We start from the raw sequence: 19395 nt of genomic DNA on the forward strand, positions 1-19395 counted from the left end.
TATCCTCGAGACCAAGCTTTAAACAATCAAAGACCCAAAAATAATTTATTATTCAAATAGAAGCAAGTAATATTGGTATAGGAGACGTTAATTTTAGCCTTATAAAGGCAGAACACTAGTGTGTTTTTAAGTTTATAATATTATAATTTAAAAATTATTGAACAGTAGACAAGGAATAACCCTTTTTGGAATGAGCAGAAAAAAAACCATCTTGAAGTCAAACCATAGAGAGTTGCTATATTTAAAACTGGCTTGTCGCAATATGACGTTTAATAAATAAGTACGTGATAGGGTCTCGTTTTTAAAAGAATTTAGACTTTCACAAGGTAGTTTTTTGGTAAATTATTAATGTTAAGGCAAATATATTATTTTACTTTGTAGAGAAATTGAAATCTAACAACAATTATTTTGCACATTATTAACTTGTTACGAACGTTAGTTCTAAAGTCCAGCTTCGCATTGTTCATACGAGTTAACTATAGCTCCTAAACTGTAACTAATTAAGGCAAAGATAAAACTTGAACTCTTTTATTGAATGGACATATTTTAACCTTTCGAGCGAGTACTTCGTTTTCCACGCATAATGCAAACATTATAACTAGTATAATTACTTTTACACTTTGTATACACGCAACCTTTAAATCTAACTTTTTATTTGGGTATGCATAAATCAGTAATTCCTCAACAGAGCTCATTTAACTGAACATGCACCTAGCACACAAGTTAAAAATCGACAACCCTTGTGGAAATAAAAATATTATAAATCCATTTCTTAAATACAAATACTAATGCAGCATATGGTTCGAGAAGTAGAATTAACTTAAGCCTATGCTAAGTTATGCAGGCAAATATAGCTCACTGAGGCGTATAAGCATATTTTAGCTAGGCCTATAATAATTTTTTTTTAAAGACTAAATTTGCCTATGAGAGCGCTCAATTACAGTGGATATAGATGCCCTCTCTATATGTGTGCTAAATATTAAAAAGGTTTACTAGATCTTATGAGCTAAGACAACTAGAAATTCTTGCAAGTACAAATATAACAGACAAGGACTCAGCGTTGTTAGTCATGAAATGGAATGTTTTTCTAAAAAAAGCATTATCACCGAAAACTGTTGACCTGTTTAAATATAGCATTAACAGAATTATTGTTCAGACTTTAAGGAAGCATTGAAAAAACGATAAACTTTCAATATATTTGGTTTGTGGGCATTAATCATGCTTATAAAAATACCAGTTACTACATTAACATGGTAGATTTTGCATTGAATAAGAGACTAATTAGTTAATAAAGGATTAAACAAGGATTAACTAAAAAATTTTAATATAATTATAAGAACTAAAAAGGTTTTTAAAGGATATGACAATTTTCAGTCGTTAAAAGTAACAAAATAAAGGTATTTATGTGAGGATTTGAAGAATGTAATAGAAATGGGGACACACTAAAATTAAAGGAATACGTCCTGTTATAATGCTCCGTGTTATTAGTAACTCTTTAGATCACAAATTAAGTTTTCTTGTCTGTATGTTTTAATTTTTGGTTATGGTTTGAGCTCCAAACGGTTACTAAGAGCTGTAGACAAAAATGAATAATTCAAAACAAAGGAGCACGGAATAAGAGAAAATTTTCACCGAGTTTTAAGTAAATATAGGGCCCGCTTGTCTAATATCCATAAATTTCATTAATTAAACGCTTAAATTATTTACCATTCACGGTTTTATAATCTAAAATATGCGTCATAGCTATACTAGAGTTTTAAGCCTTCAAGCTTGAATCACCGGGCAATCTTTAAACATTTTACAATGGATTAACTTATATAATGTACAAAGGAAAAGAAGGAGCGATTTTAATCTACTGTCTCGTAGAAAAAGATTATTTATCCTTCAAGAAAATGAAAATGTGGGACCGAAAAAGCACGTGATGTGTCACGTGACCAATAACACTGGTATTATAGCACATGGCATAAATCTTGTGGTAATGAGCAATTAATTTATCAGAGTTTACTAACTAAATTTAATAATATGCTATATTTTTTAACAAGAGGCCAAAGAGTGTTTTCGAACGAATGGAGAGTGTCAGTTTACAGCCATGCTCCCGCTAAGGTAAACAAAAACCTCTTACTTATATGCAGAAGTAGTATAAAAAAACAATAACAAATCATTTATACCTAAAGCTATTTTTAGGTCAACCATTAGTTATTACACTCCCAAGGCTTGGGCCTATTCTTGTCTTTAACATAAATAGGCATTAAGTTTTGCAAAACTAACTCAAACAATTCCTTACGTACCGTGGTTTATGCACAAATCACAGCCGTATAGAGGCCTCAAAAAATGAGTTGCTTTTAGATTAAATTTACAAAAATTACCACCAAGTCCTCAAATAAATGTGGTAAACACAATGAATTAATTGCCAACTCTTTAGTAAAAGACCCTTATTACTTTAAGAGCATTAACTGCATGAAACACAGCTTTAAAACGGTAAAAAACACTCTCAATAGTAGATTATCAAAAACTTTGCTACAATTTACAATGGATACATCAAAAGTAGAAATTATTGCAAAATTATAAAAATAGTAGTCTAATTATTATAATAACAAAGTAAGTAAATAAAAAAAATATTTTAAGAAAAAAAAGACAAACCTATTTAACACCAATAAACATTGGGTGACCGTGTTGCCAGATGGGATATGTAAGAATTATAAAGAAGGATAGAAAATACCATTGACCCCTATTGCAATACTTTAGCAGAAAATATCCCTCTTGCACTGAGCTGACCATAAGTTAAGCAGACAATGATAAGGAAATTATCGCCTGTGGCTGGCAAGGGAGATGAATAAGTAAATAAATTAAATAAATAGCTGAACACTTTAACTCTTCTTCCAGATTGTTGTTATTTTTAATTTTGCTTTACTCTAAAAGTAGCTTTAAACTATTATATATTGGATAAAAAGAGGTATAAATTATTTGCGTTATTACTTTAACACTTGGATGGCCAGATTGTGGTATGCCTCTTCCTCCATCCCGCCCCCTCTCCACTCACTGCAGTTATACACTAGGGGATCGACTACGTGACTATTGCGATGGTGTTCAATTTTTATCTTGCATTTTGACGCCAAAAGTAATTTGACCTTCCTTTTTAAACATTAACTAGTATACTTTTAGTTCCATAATGAGTCTAAATAAGCCGTTTACTGCAGTTGGGAAGAAAGTACGAAGATGATATTGCTCTTCACTAATTTAACATTGAATAGGAACACCAGTTTTTGTTTGCAAAACGCATTGGTTCTAGTCAGTATGTCTTCTTTATATTTGGAGAGGTATTATAATTTAATGCATCCTGATTCAAAACAAAGTTTTCCAAAATTTAAAGTCGAATGCAGGTTTCCTAAGCGAAACAAAAAAATCTCTGTCTAAAGAACAAACATTTTATTAAGAAGGCTAGTACTCAGCAAGAAACTATGGTCAAGTTTCTTACGAATTTTCACTTCTTCTAGCTAGGAAAAAGATTATTTTTACATTTGAAGAAATAGTGAAACCATGTTTCAAAATTTTTGCTAAACTGTAGCAGATCTAAAAATTTTGAGAATGGTAGATGATATTGCTCTTTCAGAAATACTTGTTTTGAGAAAATCGAGGGCAATGATGTCGGTAAACAAATACTTCAACGTATGACCGCGTGCTTTGATGTAACTGAGACTGCACAATTGCGCATTTATATGCGTTGAGTCAGCGAACAATTCGACATCACAAAAGGACCTAGACATGCGGTAGCTAATTTTTAGTGAAGATGTTTTCCGTAAAATTAAAGATGTAATTAATTAATTGAACTGGGAAAAATTAATGTGTTCGTACAGATAGAGCTCTAGCAATGACCGGGAAGTTAAAATGTTTTCTAAGTTTATTGGAAGGATTTTTAGAACTCAAAGCATTTAAATACTAGTGAATTATTCATCAAGAAGATTCTCTGTGCCAAGTGAATGAGCTTTTGTTCTTTTCTTAATCCTGTATTACTATGCAACAAACATACTCGAGCCAGGGCCTTCTAGATGGGAATTCTATCAAATTTTTTCTCTAAAATTCAAATGAAGGAAAAGAACAGCGTGTATTACTACATTTCAGTGTTCGTTGGCTAGCTCGAAGTCCTTTAGAATGGTCTTGGAATTTAAGAGATTTAGTTTTGGGATATTTATTAGAGTTATCAGCTCCCAGATGAGTGCTCACTTCTCAGATATAAAGATTAATTGTGAGATTTAGTTTTTGTGACAGATATTATGGGTATATAAATAATTTAAATAAGCATTGTAAAGCGAAACTAATTTTTCCCCAACCATGTGCAGTTTGTAATATAGAAATTTCAATAAACTATTTCTCTCACCACCAATTATCTTTTAAGGTTTAAAATTTACACATTCGACATATAATTTGAAACATAAACATAAGAATGTCTTAGTGATTAATTAAAGTTGGAATTTTGCATTGTTATTATTTTTTACTTCTGTAAAGTATACATAGAAAGATAACTAGTAATAAATGGTTAACAGGTTTTTCCTCATTCGTTGTCTTTCCGTTAATTCTTCTTTTACCTATTTTTCGCTAACCTTCTTATTAGTTTGGTTCAATCCTTGAAATCTAAACTGACTCTCTTGGAAAGCATCTGGATAAAGGTGACCACCATTTTACTCGAATGGAAGAACTGAGGTCAGAAACAAAAATTCAAGACTTCACGAAGTTTAGGAAACGAGTTTTACTTGTAAGTATGTGCAACTTTTTACAAATCCTTGTTTAATTAATCTATCGAAGTTTCTATTTATCCAGCTTGCCTCCAAGTGGAAATTTTTGGCGTGGCACTACATGAAAAGGAAATATTTGAACCCATTCAGCCAGAAGTTTGCCTCGTTTTGAAAGTTGCCCCCCCCCAGACAGTTTTTCCAAACTTAATATTTGGCTCCACTATTCTTGCGGTTTTGACTTGACTTATATTTGTGAGCAAATATTTTCAACTATGAATTTATTAAAATATAAATATCGCGCATTATTAACCGACGGACATTTGAAGAAGCTCATTCTTCTTGGGCCCTCACAAACAGATTACAACATTAGAAACTGATACAGATGAAGCAAATTCAAGGGCTCATTAATATTTAAAGCAAATTTCTTAATATTTAAAATAAATTACTATTTTTATTAACATGAAAATAAATGAATTTAAATTTTATTCACAAAACCCAATGACAAAGTGATCTATGTTACATAATGTGGTTTTTTTGGTGGTTTATGGCAACTATATTATTTTCTTACAGCATACAATTTAGTTGAGACCGAATTTAATTGACATATTTTAATTAATCTCGTGTGTTTAATTTATTACTTAGAATTTGCGATATTTAACTTTTTTTAGCGATTATTCAGAATATACTTATACATTTTAGCAAATTTAAACTACTTAGATTATATATACTAACCTTATATTATAGGCCTTATATATATTATATATTCATTAATATTATTATTTTTTCATTATTATTGTTCTTCCTTTTAATCTCTAATTTTTCAAATATAAAATTTATCTTACATTAATTATGAGTCTGTCCCCTGAAGAAGAACTTAGAGTATTCATCGCTAACTTTTTGGCTATGAATGAAGAACTCAGAAAAGGGTTAGATTCTACAAAGGTAAAACTTGAATTTACTAAAAACACTAGGACAAAAGTAAATCTAAATGGCGAAAGGAGCTTTCTGATATTACCATTAGCAATAATAATTATTTCGGCCTTCCAGATTTTAGATCAACCAGATGCTTCTGAAGTGGCACAGGAAGATAGCGAACCTCTAAAGATTACAAAAGGCTAGTCTAGTCACGGGGAAATAACTAATATTAAGGATAATAATAACAGTAGCTATAACTTTATGGCTAATAGTTCCCATTCTGACGGCATTAATAATAATAATATTATAGTTAGCAACAACACTAATAGCTGTTAAAAAAATTTTATCCAGTAATAAAATAGAAATATTATTGATAGTCATGATAGCGGTAAATTTCCCCACAGGGAGGGGAACGGTAACCCGAAAATCATTAGAGACTCAGTGAAGCCCACAAAAGCTTTACAAGACCGTAGACATAGAGGGGACGGCGCTTCTGACACTATCCCTCTTTAAAATGAACGGCCATATACTGCAGAACCCCCCCTTCCCCCCCCCCGCAAACTTGTAAAGAGAAAATACCTCCTATTACCCTTTGCGAAAAATAAAAGTGGCCCTTCTTGTACGACTTCTGCAATCCAACGGGGTCATGACCCCGAGGTCAAGAGATACGCCTTGGTATTAAAATATTTCCGCACCGGCTCAAGGATAACGTGCGAGCAAGAATTACAACATTTATTTTATAAATGACCTGAAGACAAGACACACAAGTTTGTTATTCGTAGAATTTATTGCAAACTCGATATCTCACCGTCGAGGCGGGCCTGCGCGCCCAAGGCATCACACTCCTCCGAGTTGCACAGATGCACTCTGAGGGCGCTGGTGAGCGGAAAAAGAGCCCGTTACCACTAGCGCTGGCGCATATACCCAGAAAGGAGGGACAAAAGCTTCTAGAGATGACTATTTCCCGTCTTCCGATCAAAATAGAAGAACATCGAAAAAGCAGTCGCGTTGGTCAGTGTCACAGCTGCCAAACCTTTGGCCATGCTTTAAGCTTTTGCGCTGTGGCGCCTCGATGCATTAAATACGGGTAGGGTCATTTGACCGCAGAGTGCACCAAACCACGAGACTCACCCTGCTAGATGTGCGAATTTTGTGGCAAGGCGCATAGTTAATTATCAAGGCTGCGAATATTATCCGCTTAAGGCAGCCAGCCAATCCGCGAAGTTTACTTCGTCGGCGCCAACTACAAATAATACTGTTACCCCGGGGCCTCTTACGCGTCTCGTTTGAGGAGAAAACCTCATCAGGATTTGTCCAGTATCCCGTTAGGTTCTAAAGCTCTTGGCCACGCTTCTACTGAGGAAGCTGAACAGTCACAGCCGCCAATACGGCAGATTTTAGTAATTATAACGACGAATTCGTGATGGATTCTGTTTTCAACGGTTTCTAAGCCAAAGTCGCGCCGCAACATTCGACTCCCATTCTGGAATGCAAATGCTGTTCAGAGTAAGAAGCATGAGCTTCAGGAGCTGTTACTAAGAGAAAGGAATTGATGTATGCGCCATCAACGGATCGCACCTCCTTCCTTAGGTTGCATTTAGTTTTTGCTACTTTGTTACGTACCGCCACGACAAAACTGATGCACGCGCGGGGGGAGGTGGCTCCCTCGGTGAAACGGAGTATTCGATATCATTTAATTTCTATGCCGGCTCTACAAGATGTCGAGGCAGTGAGACTTTCCTTATGCATGCCTGACCAGGAGCCCTTTTGTAATCGCTGTCCACGAGCCTCCTTGAGGCTAATTCGCCATCCTTGGGAGTGCCTCTTCCGCTGTTTTGTACCGGGTCTTAATTGCAAGCACCCTATAAATGGAACAGCCGAGCCTCTAATTAGAATGGCCACATCCTTGAAGCCTATGCTGATGAGCACGGTCTGTGCGTGCTAGGTCCCCAGCAATCAACACACTTGGCGACTGGAGGCGCAATAGACTTACTGGATATTACAATACTTAAAGATATACGTACGGCAATTGAGGCGGTCCACGAGATGTCCTCCGATCACTCAGTTATTCTCAATTTAGGAGATGAAAAGGGTACACAAAGACCATTACCCGTATTTTCACCGACTGGGGCAAATATGCTGATGTATTAAAAACCACGCTGCCTCTGTGATCGTCATTTACCGTCCACGCCCTTCATGCTGGAAAATGCTATTGCCGTTTCGAAACCGCACTGAACATGGCTCACACTACTGCCACAATAACTCATGAAGTAATGTACTTCCCCAATCGGCTACCTGACATACTAAAGACACTTAACTGTCGAAGTGAAGGTCTTATTCGAGTAGTCATGTTGCCGCAGAGTGCCGAAGACAAACTTGCGCTTAATCGATTTCACAGGTACATTAGAAAAAAACTATTGACCCATATTAACAATAAATGGAGTGCAAACAGCATCGTATATCAGAATCAGGCAGCAGCGGCTGCTCCTCCTTTTGGCAATTTGTTAAAAGGATCAAAAATCGGGGGCTTGCACCACTACCGCCTCGTCGTGAAGGAAATATAGTGGCCAAAAGTGGTAGAGATAAAGCTATGCTTTCGCCAATGTTCCTGCTATCCGAAACGTGCCAGCTGCTCACTGTACTGCTAATGATGATGCGTTCCCACAACTCAGTTTATCTCTTCCCCTTAACTACGAACCACTTAATCTACTTAATGTTGACCAGGTGCAAGCATTTTTCGAAGAGCTACCTGAACGAAGAGCGCCTGGCCCCGATGGAATCACTAATGAGGTGCTGAAGAATATTGCAATATTAGGATGCACTATCTTTAGCTTATAAAAATTTCAATGCTCCTTGGCCCTTTTCCGATTCGATGGAAGACGGTGATCTTTGTGATGCTACCAAAAACACTTAAACCGGAATCAGCATTTAGCGAGCACCGACTCATCAGCCTACTGTCAGCGGCCGGTAGAGTGGATGAGACTATTTTACTGCAGTGTCTCGGAAAGTTTTACCGGTTTCAGTTTAGATTTCGGCAAGGGCACTCAACGGACCCAGCAGCTCCTCCGCTTACCTGAATGGATCACTCGCGCTTTTAACCATAAGAAGGCAACAGGCACTGTCTCCCTTGACGTTGAATAGGCATTTGATCAAGTTTGGCACGAAGGTGTGCTGCACAAACTGCGCTCGTTATCCGCTCCTCATGACCCTTATAAAGTGCTGAAATCATATCTGAATGGTCGCTTCTTCAGCGGACGCGTGGGAGGTACCCGGTCGCCATTTCAATCTCTGACAGCAGGGACCCCTCAGGATTCGCTTCTCTCGCTCCTTTTATTTGCAATTTACATGAGCGACATCCCCTTGCCGTCCAGCCCCAAATACAAATCACCCTCTACGCCGGTGGTACAATCGTATATTTTTCTTCGAAGTCTCCCTCCTTGCTGTGTAAGCATTTATAGCCCTATCTTGACGCCCCTGCTGACAGGAGCCGTGATTGGAGGGTTAGTATAAATCTTCATGGAGAGCAAAGCTATATTAATTTCAAAGAAACGCATCCCTTTGTTGGTGCCCTGAAGATTCCATTATGTTCTCAAGCGAAATACTTGGGGATATTCATTGGACAACAAATTTCTTTGAAGGCCTCACGTGGTCTACGTAGTGGTGAAGGTCAAGGTAGAAACCAAGGCGTTTTTATCCTTTGCTCTGCGGCGAGAGTAAGCTTTCTCTGCGAAACGAACGGCAATTGTATTTGTCTTACATCTAGTCAATAATGACATTCGCGTCTGCTGCGTGTTCTGACAAAGGCGCTGTGGTTGTGCGAAAATAATGCTCTTCACCGGCGCCTTCAGCTAAACATTGTCTTCCAACGCCATGCCGTGGTCCTTTACCACAGGCTTACCAGGCACACTAATCGCCTGCGGTTGAGCGAACTTATTTGCTAGCCATGGGACTGGGCACGTTATCGTCGCCCACGTGATGCGCTCAAGCACCTTTTTTTTCTTTTGTTAATATTAAAAAATAATGACACCCTGCATGCTATTTTTAATATATCTGCAATCAGTTCGGATGGAGCTCGAGTATTCGAAACTTTTAACTCGATCGAGCACCATTAATTGTAATTAATAAGATATATAAATCAGAGGTTACCTCAAATCTTGATTGTCTTTTTATAACTTGTTTCTCAGTTATTGTATGTGGGGACCTTAACTGCAAGCATCCCGCCTGGAACAGCCGTGTCGATAACCCAAGCGGCAGAATCCTCGAATCTTACACCGACGAGCGCGGACAGCGTGTCTTAGGACTACAGCACCTAACGTACATGGAGAGGACAGGGATATCAGACGTACTAGGTATCGCCTTTTTATAATATTGACATTTCAACGGCAATTGAAGCTCTCTACGAATTCTTATCGGACCATCTGCCAGTTCTGCTTGATTTGATCGAGGAAAAGGGTTACTAAGGACTTATACGAGAACTTTTACGGACTAGGCTCAATTCTCTGAGGCTCTTGATATAACCTTTTCAACAATTTCCGCCTTGCTTAATATGCCCGCCTAACTTGACGTGGCTGTTACTGAATTCTAAGGCACTTTGGCCGTAGCGTATCAACCGCCTCGGCAACACGTGAAGTTAAGTACTTCCTTTACTGCTCGCCTGATGATCGAAGGCCCTTCTCCGCTAGTTGGACCCTTATTCGAGGGGCCACGGTATCGTAGCGCTCTGAAGATCAATTAGCGCTTAACAGACTACACCGGTGCATTAGGGAAAGGCTGTTGGCGCCCCGTAAGCTGTTTTGAGGGACAAAGCTTGTTACATGGTAACGGTAGCGTCCCTTCTGGAACTTCATAAGGAAATACAAAAACCGAGCGGTTTTACCGTTACCTACTATGCGAGAAGCCAATTTTTTGGCGAAAAATGTTACTGACAAAGAGACACGTTTTGCCGATCACCTCGCTACTTAGTGTATGACACCTGCTTATTTAATTGCAGCTGAAGCGCTTTGTGAATCAAACTTCCTTGTTGGGGCTGAGGAATAGCATCAGCCAATCACTATAGTGGGGGTCGTAGATTTTATTACTCTTTTCCGAGACGAAAGACGAAGGCGCCTGGCTGCAACGGTATCACCAACGTGATGTAAAGCAGTTACCAATTGTGGCTGTAGAACGCCTATGCTGCCTCATCAATTCTGCGATGGCTCGGCACCTTCCCATTGCACTGGAAGACGGAAACTGTTGTGATACTCCCGAAGGCACCACACCAGCTTCTACTTTAAGGCAAATACAGGCCTATCAGTCTCTTGTTAGCCGCTGGCAAAGTAACTGAGGAGGCCATACGGCCCGGTTTGAAAGAATTTCTTGATGCAAGCCACTCCCTGTCTGTGTTTCAATTTGACTTTCGACAAGGACACTCCACTACTCAACAAATTTTCCGCATTACAGAGTGGACGGCCCTTGCCTTAATTTTAAAGAAGACAACGGTTGCCGTCTTTCTTGATGTCGAAAAAGCATTTGTCCGAGTTTGGCACAAGGGTTGCTTTGCGAATTACGTGCCATAGCCCTTCCTACTATTCTTTTTCACTTGATCAAATCTTACTTGGAGGACCGCGTCTTCGATATATATATACATGTGGACGATGCGCGCTCATCACTCATAATAATTTCCGAAAAAATTATCACAAAGCGTCTTGAAGATGTTCAAGCTATTCTTTTTATTAATAAAAAAATTCGTATGCGGTATAGAAATAACAGCCGGAGCCCCTCAAGGATCTCTTTTGTCTTCCTTACTCTTTGCACTTTATCTACGCGACGTAACCACAGCTTGATGTCCTCCACGCGCGGATTGCCTTATATGCAGAAGGCATGGCGATTTACTCCCGTCAAAGTCACTTGCCCTATTACGCCAGCATCTGCTGTACAACCTAGTGACGCTTGCCAATTAGTGTCGTCCTTGGAAAATTACTATAAAGCGGAAAAGAGCAAAGCCCTTTGTATTACAGAGGAGCGCTTTACGCCACTACTGCCGCTGACCTATGTAAATGAGGTATTCTTTGGTGTTCTCAGGCGAAAAAAGTAAATGGGGGTCATTATTGACAATAAACTCTCGAGGTGACCAGCATGTAAACTATATAGCGGTGAAGGTCAAGGCGGTAGTTCAAACTCTTTATCCTTTACTTTGTGCTCGATGCAAACTCTCGTTGCACAACAAGAGGCTCTAGTATTTGCTGTGCATCCTACAGATCATGACATAGGCGTCTACTGCCTGGGTCCACGACTCATTGGCAATAGTCTCTTCGCTTCAAGTGAGAAAAACAAGCTATTAAGCCTTATGATGGTTGCGCCTTGGTTTGTTCGCAACGATGCCTTACATAAAGACTTTCAGGTTGAACCTCTGGGTAACGTTCGAGACAAGGCTATCGCTACCTACTATCGGCTCAGTCAGCACACCAATCGAGTACTGAGAAATGAGGCCAACTACAAAATCTTGGCCTACGCACGCTATCGCTGACCGCGCTATGAGCTCTAAATAGATAATATAAGCTAGGGGTAGAATTAATACATATATGGGAGTTGCTTTAACAGAAGCTTAATGCTAAAGTGTACAATATCACCCTGCTGAGAGCTCGTAAATTCGGTGTTTTCTTTTACAACCCGATCGAGCGCGCTAAGAAATCACTAATAAAAAAAAGGGTAAAATAGATAAGAGAGTTTTTCTCTTCTAGCTCTGTTTTTTTTGCTTGTAGTTGTTCGCTGGTGTTTAACTCTTGCTTGTTTACTATCCTTGGCTTAGCACTCCAAAGAAGGGTTGCATGGGGTTCGGTTTAAAGAAAAAACCTCGTGAAGATAAACCTTGTAGAGAGACATTAATTGAAACCCCGTAAATATTTCAACACTTTATAGTAGTAATTTAGTTGTAAGGTTACAACTGGGATAGTAAATATATATTATTATAAAATCCTTGACAGAATTTATATAAAAAATTAAAGTAAAAACTTTTACTTTTATTCAATTTAGTTGAAAATGTAGGGCAGGGGTACATATGTGCATTATATTCAGAAGAATGCAAAAAAAAAAAATGAAAAAATGGCACGTTAAAATTTTTAATTAAAAAATAAAGTGGTACTCTCGAACAAAAAGGTTGGTCATAATATATTACCAGCGATTTTTTGAGCTTTTTATCTAGATCGACAATATTAACAATTTAATAGTTCTTATCTTAGTATATGCTAACTTATTTCTTTTACAAGAGTGTTAGCACACATATTAAAACATGAAATAAAGAGAAACTGACCGACTTTATAACCCAAAAATACTGAAAATAGCTTAAAGACAGTACTTCGCGCCTTAAAAGGAACCAAAAAACCTTTTAATGTTAAATCAGTACAGTTACGGGGAGCGCTTTGACAAATCAAACACAGTAGCAAAAGAGGTTTTGCTTGAAATATAACTAATGGAATTAAAAGATTTTAAAACTTCAACCTATATAATAAAATTATAATGAAAATGTTCCAACAATTATTTTAAGAACACTTTCTTCATAACCAGTTTTTGGTCTGTTTTTTTTTTGTTTAGCTAATATTTAACCATATAATTTTAAATATTAAATAATACTATTATTTTTAATATTTTTATAAACTATTTTTACAAAACTAATAAGTGGTTTTCATTAATTGGAACCTTTGCAACCATTCACAACTCATAATTTTGAATAGCCACAAATTTTTTTTGTTTACGTTTTAAAGTTTTAATATTTCTTGCTTTGTAGTTATTAAATTGCTGGATTTTTGAGTTAGTTGCTCTCGGAAAAAAATATAGGATTTACAAAACTGTATGAATTTGTAAAACTTATTGTTAGATTTTAAGAGGGTTGGTCTATCTCTATGCCTATAATTCTCGTTTTAGTTAATATGTAAAGGCCCTCTAGGCTTCAAATACTAATGTGCCTTCATATTCTTTAGAAATCAATGCAAAAAGAGCTAATAGAAAACGTAGAGAAGAGAAAACCCCTTATTAGTTTTTTGTCTTTCCTAATATACAATGACACCCTAATAATCTTTTTACAAACCATTAATTACTGCTTCTAGAAGCCTAAAATAAAAGTTATGTCAGTTTAAATAAATTCAATAGGGTGCCAACGATTTAACAATCTTCCTTTTTCATTTGGACTTTTTGGATCCTTGCTTTTCTTCGAGTGAACGAATGACTCGAGCTGGACAGTAAAATGAACTCCTCACGGATTGCATTGCGAGGGCGAGGTATTTATATAGTGCTGGTTAGCTGAGTGTGTATGCTTTTAAAGTACGTATATCTCTTGCTTTGCATCTCTTTTTCACTAATGTGCCCTAGTTCTACTCAAGTAGAACTCTTTATTAAATAACCAAATAAATCAAATGTGATAGTTTCGGCTAGCATTAGCTTGTAACCACCCTGTAGAGGGAGAGTGATGGAAAATGGTTGGCGTTCGTTATTGCTACTTTAGTTGCAGCACAGCACGGCTTAAGGGTTTCTGTTTAAGCTGTTTGTTAGACCTATGCGCATCAATGCTCTTAACCGTTGAGCTACGATGACAACTCTCAACCCCGGTATGATGGCCTTACGTGTTTAACTGGTTAAAGTCAACTAAAATCTTTCTAAGTATTAAGAAAGCTTATAGTCTGAAAACTTAACGTTAGGGGGGATAAGTAGAAATATTCACTTTTCAAAACTATGGATTTTTAAAATATATGTTACAAACTAATGATAATTATGAGAACTAAATGAGTGCTATTTCGTCATTTCTTAGTAAAGGCAAAGCAATTATTCCAAATTAATAATTTTCCTAAGCATAATTAAAAAATTAATATTTCTAATATATTATCTTTTATATATATATTTTTCACAGTATGCTCAAAAAATTTCTGAAGTTCCTAGAGTAGGGTAGGAGAAAGGAGATTATATAATATTGGGGCATCTATCTTAGGGGGTACCACCGACTTCAGCTTAGCCATAAATTTTTTTGCGGTACTTTCTACATACAAAGTTCACGTCTTTATATTAATATAGTGAATATATATAACTAAGAGTCAGTTTGCTTACTAAATATTACCAAATGACGTAACTAAAAAAAATGATAGAATAATGTAATACTCTGTTACAAACATAATAATTACGTTGTTATCAACTTAAATAGTCGCACTGCTATAAACTAAAAAACCTTTCTTTTATAATATGATGATGGCTAATTACATTTAAAAAGTTGACCAACAAAATATAGATTATTAGAGTCATTTCATGTGACTTTACTTAAACCACTAAAAATTATCGCCGCTAAAACCTTTGCCTGGGTCATCCATATTTAAGCTAAATAGTACAAGCAGTAGCCTTGCAGGTTTGTAAAATGCTACTCTAACTTGAAAATTTATAATGGCTTAGAAACATAAACGCTGTCAATTAAAATTATACCCCCTAAGAGGTTCTACATAACCACAATACAGCTTGTGGGGTTAAAAAATTAAGTTACAATTATGATTTTTCACTTCATACATAGCAGCGGTTTAATGATAGTAACGCCATCGTGTGTAGTGTTTTCCAACAACTACTTTGCAATATTATTAAAACATTGTAGGCGCCATGGTGAGTTCTCCTACTTGACTACAATAAGTTTATTTTTTAAGAAAGATTGCCTGAAATTTTATGTAGTTCCGTTATGCAAGATATTGAGAAAAATAATACTATAGTGGAGCGAGTTGGCCCCTATGAGCTTAAGAAAACAATTGGTGTTGGCTCGACGGGTATTCATTTATTTTACGTGTATTCTTTACCTTAAGTTATAGAATATATATTAAGAAATCTGTGGGCTTTATTTTACTGCTTTCTTAACTTAATGACACATATATATAGAATGCCTAGTACAAGTTGGCAGGTTTATTATACTTGAAATATTATCGTATAGGGCATCTATTATAACCGTCAATGGCATGTTACACTTTTATGATTTTAACATATCCTTTAGTTATTCATGAAAGATAGTAGAGTATTATTTTTGGTATTCGTCGTTATCAGTGCGATAAAACGATATATTATTTAAGTTATATAATATCTTTGAGAAACTTTTTAACTTATTACTTTAAAAAATTATTGCTCTCTTTTATAAAGTTTTGTTCAATAATTGTTATAAAATTTATTTTATCTTACTTCAGGCCAAGTGAAACTTGGGGTTCACGCGAAAACTGGCTTCACCGTTGCTGTAAAAATTATATCAAAGAATTTGTTTAAGAAAAAACAGTCTTATATTTTTAATATCGAGCGTGAAATCACGATAATGAAACTTATCAATCATCCTCATGTGCTTTCTTTGTTTGACGTCTACGAGAGTGAAGAATACTTGTAGTCCTTCTTGATTATGATCGGATTCCCTTGAATAACTTTCCTAGAAGATATATAATACTAGAGTACGTAAAAGGGGGAGAACTTTTTCGTTATTTGGTTGAGCAAGGAAAACTTAAAGAGTCGGAAGCCTTGGAATTTTTTAGGCAGATCATTAGCGCGCTTGAGTTCTGTCATCATCACTACATCTGCCATCGCGATCTGAAGCCAGGTCATCGCTTGTCCATACTTTATTTTTACACGTTTGTGTATATAATTTTTATTAGAAAATTTGTTGTTGGATTCCTACAAGAAAGTAAAAATAGCTGATTTTGGAATGGCCAGTATACAACTAAATGAGGAATTTTGCAGAACCAGTTGTGGGTATCTAAACTTTCTCTTTTTAGTGAGTAAAATTTTTATAAGATCTGCAGCAGTTACTTGATTAGAATACTTAAACCTCTTTATATGTTATCCTTTTGGAAATTCAGTTTTGTCGCAGAATTCACTAATAGTTCCTGTTTAAACGTTTAAAATTTTACAGCCAACGTTGCGCACAAGTACTAATGGTTACTTCCAGGTCGCCCCACTACGCCAGTCCGGAAGTGATCTCCGGTCATCCCTACGACGGCCGACTGGCGGACGTATGGAGTTGTGGTGTCATTCTCTACGCCTTACTAACAGGTTCGGATGCCCACTTGGCTGTTCCCACATGTTGTTAGGGCTTCTATTGGGAGTTATTGGAACTGCTTAACACTATTATATATATATCATCGTAATTGTAAAGAAATACTGTGATATTTGATAAAGTTCAGTAAAAGTCATAGCTATAAATAATTGGTTTTTTTATATTAGGGACTCTCCCTTTTGACGAGGATAATACTTCAAGTTTATTAAAGAAAGTTAATTTTTTTTTTTGAACCTTTTTTTATTTATTTTATTTATTTACAACTTTTTTAAAAAATTTCAGATCAAAATAGGCATTTTTCATATTCCCCACCACGTGTCCTCAGCGGCTCAAGATTTAATCAAAAAGATTCTAATAGTTGATCCGAAGAGACGCTACACTGTACCATTTTATTCCCTTTTTTATGATATTATTTTTGATTTTCATATTATAAGATTGCTGATATCAAGCAACATCCGTGGTTTTTAAAAACGGCGGCTTGATGCAGCGCACACAACCAAGTCTCTTAAACTTTTCAAGAGTACTGATAATTCTTTTGTGTTTTAAAAGCGAGAAACTCACGTTTAATTTAATTTGTATATTTTTTCTTATAATATTTATAAACTGCTTGACCAATTTGTGAAGGAAACTTATTATAGTAGCCCTTTACGACATTTTCATCTACAAGCAAATTATCCTTATTCTTTTTTATTTAAAGTCAATAGTTCATCACGAACTTGTGGATCAAGAAGTCTTGCAGAGCATTATACATCTGGGAAAGTTTACCAAAGAGGATTTAATTAAGAAGCTCTGCGAAGAAGGGTCGTCAATACAATTTATGTATTAAATAAACATTCACATAAAAATTCGCCAGAGGCAATGTGGAAAAAATGTTGTATTATTTATTACTGGAAAGAAAGTTGTTACGGCCGGCCATTCTGGATACCCACGTGGACTCGTCGCGGGACTCGCCTGTGAATGTCCCGAGGAAGCGCTTGGACAGCAGCGTCAGTGCTCGCCAATTTGATACGCTTTTGCAGTATCAGCGGATGGTTTATAGGCCAGACAAGAGTCGTTCCGTGTTATTAACTTTTTTTTATTTGGTGAGCAGTTGTAACTGACACTATTATGATTACTTTCTCTAAAGGACACCCGCATTGGCTGCACTTCCCTCCTTAAAAAAATATAACTCCTTACCGTTGCGAAACTCTGCCCCTCTTTTTATGAGAATACCTTCTTCGCCACCTCTTCACATTATGTTATTTATAGTAATAATATTATTATAAATAACAATATTAATCTTGTTATTGAAGGAAAGCAAAGACCAGGTCTTCTTGGTTTGGCTCCTTGTTTGGTCTGGGCACTCAGAAGACTGTTATTAACTTCGAAACTAAAAAGGAGCTTTTTACTTTACTCGAGGAAGTGCCCAAAATTTTAGAGGTTTTACGCAGCCTTCGGCATTCTTTTTTATATATATGGTTTTTTGAGTATTTCTATTGCTTTTAATGCTGTCTTAGTAGAGATTTTCACGCATGTAGCAGCTTTAAATCCCGTGATCAGTAATACTCTAAAAGATTTACCGCTTGTGCAGCGCTTAGCATAAGTGCCGAAGTACTTAGGTTCTTTCCTTTTAGTTGTCACCAGACAGATTACAGTAAATAGCCCCAAGAAAGACACGAAGAACTTTCTTAATACTGAGTTTAGCTGTATAAGTTATCTTATTAGTACAATTCTTTTGATTTGTTTTTATAAAAAAATAAGCCTTATAAATAATATATATAATACACCTAATAAAGTTGAACCATGTTCTGAACAGAAGATCTAACTCTAATGGAAACGTTTTTAAATGCCAGCATCACTATTTCGGTTATAAGAAAGTGAAATTCAAAGTAATAATAAGGGAAAGCCTCTTTTCGAAAGGCTTCCGGCTACTTGTTTTTTCTTATATATCCGGTAAATATTATTAGTTGAAATTATAACTTTGTTGCTGACAAATCTTATTGTTTCAGGTAACGAGTATTGGTTTCATTCATTGTATGAAAGCATTATTAAAGGTGTTCAAATAATATCTTATGAGCCATCTACTTAACTTTAAAAGAGAACAATTGTATTATGTTTTATATTTGTTATTAAAAAGAAACCACAAGTTCAAGTCTAAATATTTACTTTATAAGTTTGTCTCCCCCTTTTAACCCAAGATAAGACCAGACTGTTTAAATAAATTAAAGTTTATGTAAATTTTCTTTTAATTTTTTTCTTTACAGTGTTAGTTTCCAGCTCCTTATGCGTATTTTCGGCCCTTAAACTTTAGCGCCTACATCTGACGAGTAATACGGGGTACTAGGTACTACTTCGCTTGACCGCGCACACATCCGAAATAGTTTGTTTTTAAAAAAAGCAATTGAACAAATATTAATTGCGCTGTAACGCCCTCTAACGCGCAGATAGCAATAATTCTAATGGTCTAAAAAAAAATTTTTTTACGATACTTGGTCTTAGTTTGTCTTGTTTGTTGCCTCCTTCGCGCAATACTAATATAAGAAGAAAGCTTACTATGGGAAATACATGAATATTACTTTGTAGTTAGCAGATATGCTTTTTTTCCTTCTCAATTTACTAACGGCGAATAAAAAGTAACTTTTGTTCTACCCTTGCCTTATTTTAATCACTTTCTTGGCATATCTTTGCGCAGCTGTCCTGCCTTAAAAGACTTGTAAACCTATTATTTATTAAGGAAAAAGT

General features: G+C 36.1%; 1 protein-coding gene across 3 annotated transcripts; it reads left to right on the forward strand.

Annotated features, from left to right (window-relative positions):
- The first annotated feature begins 15199 nt into the window (after positions 1-15199).
- LOC135144939 (serine/threonine kinase SAD-1-like) lies at positions 15200-18753 on the forward strand. 3 transcript variants are annotated; one of them, XM_064077073.1, is made up of 15 exons: positions 15200-15254; positions 15321-15412; positions 15821-16007; positions 16055-16218; positions 16274-16370; positions 16567-16670; positions 16842-16888; positions 16957-17055; positions 17109-17194; positions 17372-17475; positions 17528-17734; positions 17801-17911; positions 17967-18093; positions 18450-18606; positions 18663-18753. In XM_064077073.1, the coding sequence occupies exons 2-9, from the start codon at positions 15328-15330 to the stop codon at positions 17154-17156; spliced, it is 831 nt and encodes a 276-aa protein (XP_063933143.1). In that variant the 5' UTR covers positions 15200-15254; positions 15321-15327; the 3' UTR covers positions 17157-17194; positions 17372-17475; positions 17528-17734; positions 17801-17911; positions 17967-18093; positions 18450-18606; positions 18663-18753. The 3 variants fall into 3 exon arrangements, with proteins under 3 accessions (XP_063933143.1, XP_063933144.1, XP_063933145.1); XM_064077074.1 differs by having other exon boundaries at positions 18470-18606; XM_064077075.1 differs by having other exon boundaries at positions 16058-16218.
- Positions 18754-19395: the final 642 nt, after the last annotated feature.

The sequence above is a fragment of the Zophobas morio genome, unplaced genomic scaffold (assembly GCF_036711695.1).
Source record: "Zophobas morio isolate AGI-343-1 ecotype UQ-CSIRO unplaced genomic scaffold, CSIRO_AGI_Zmor_V1 ptg000113l, whole genome shotgun sequence".
Classification (NCBI taxonomy): domain Eukaryota; kingdom Metazoa; phylum Arthropoda; class Insecta; order Coleoptera; family Tenebrionidae; genus Zophobas; species Zophobas morio.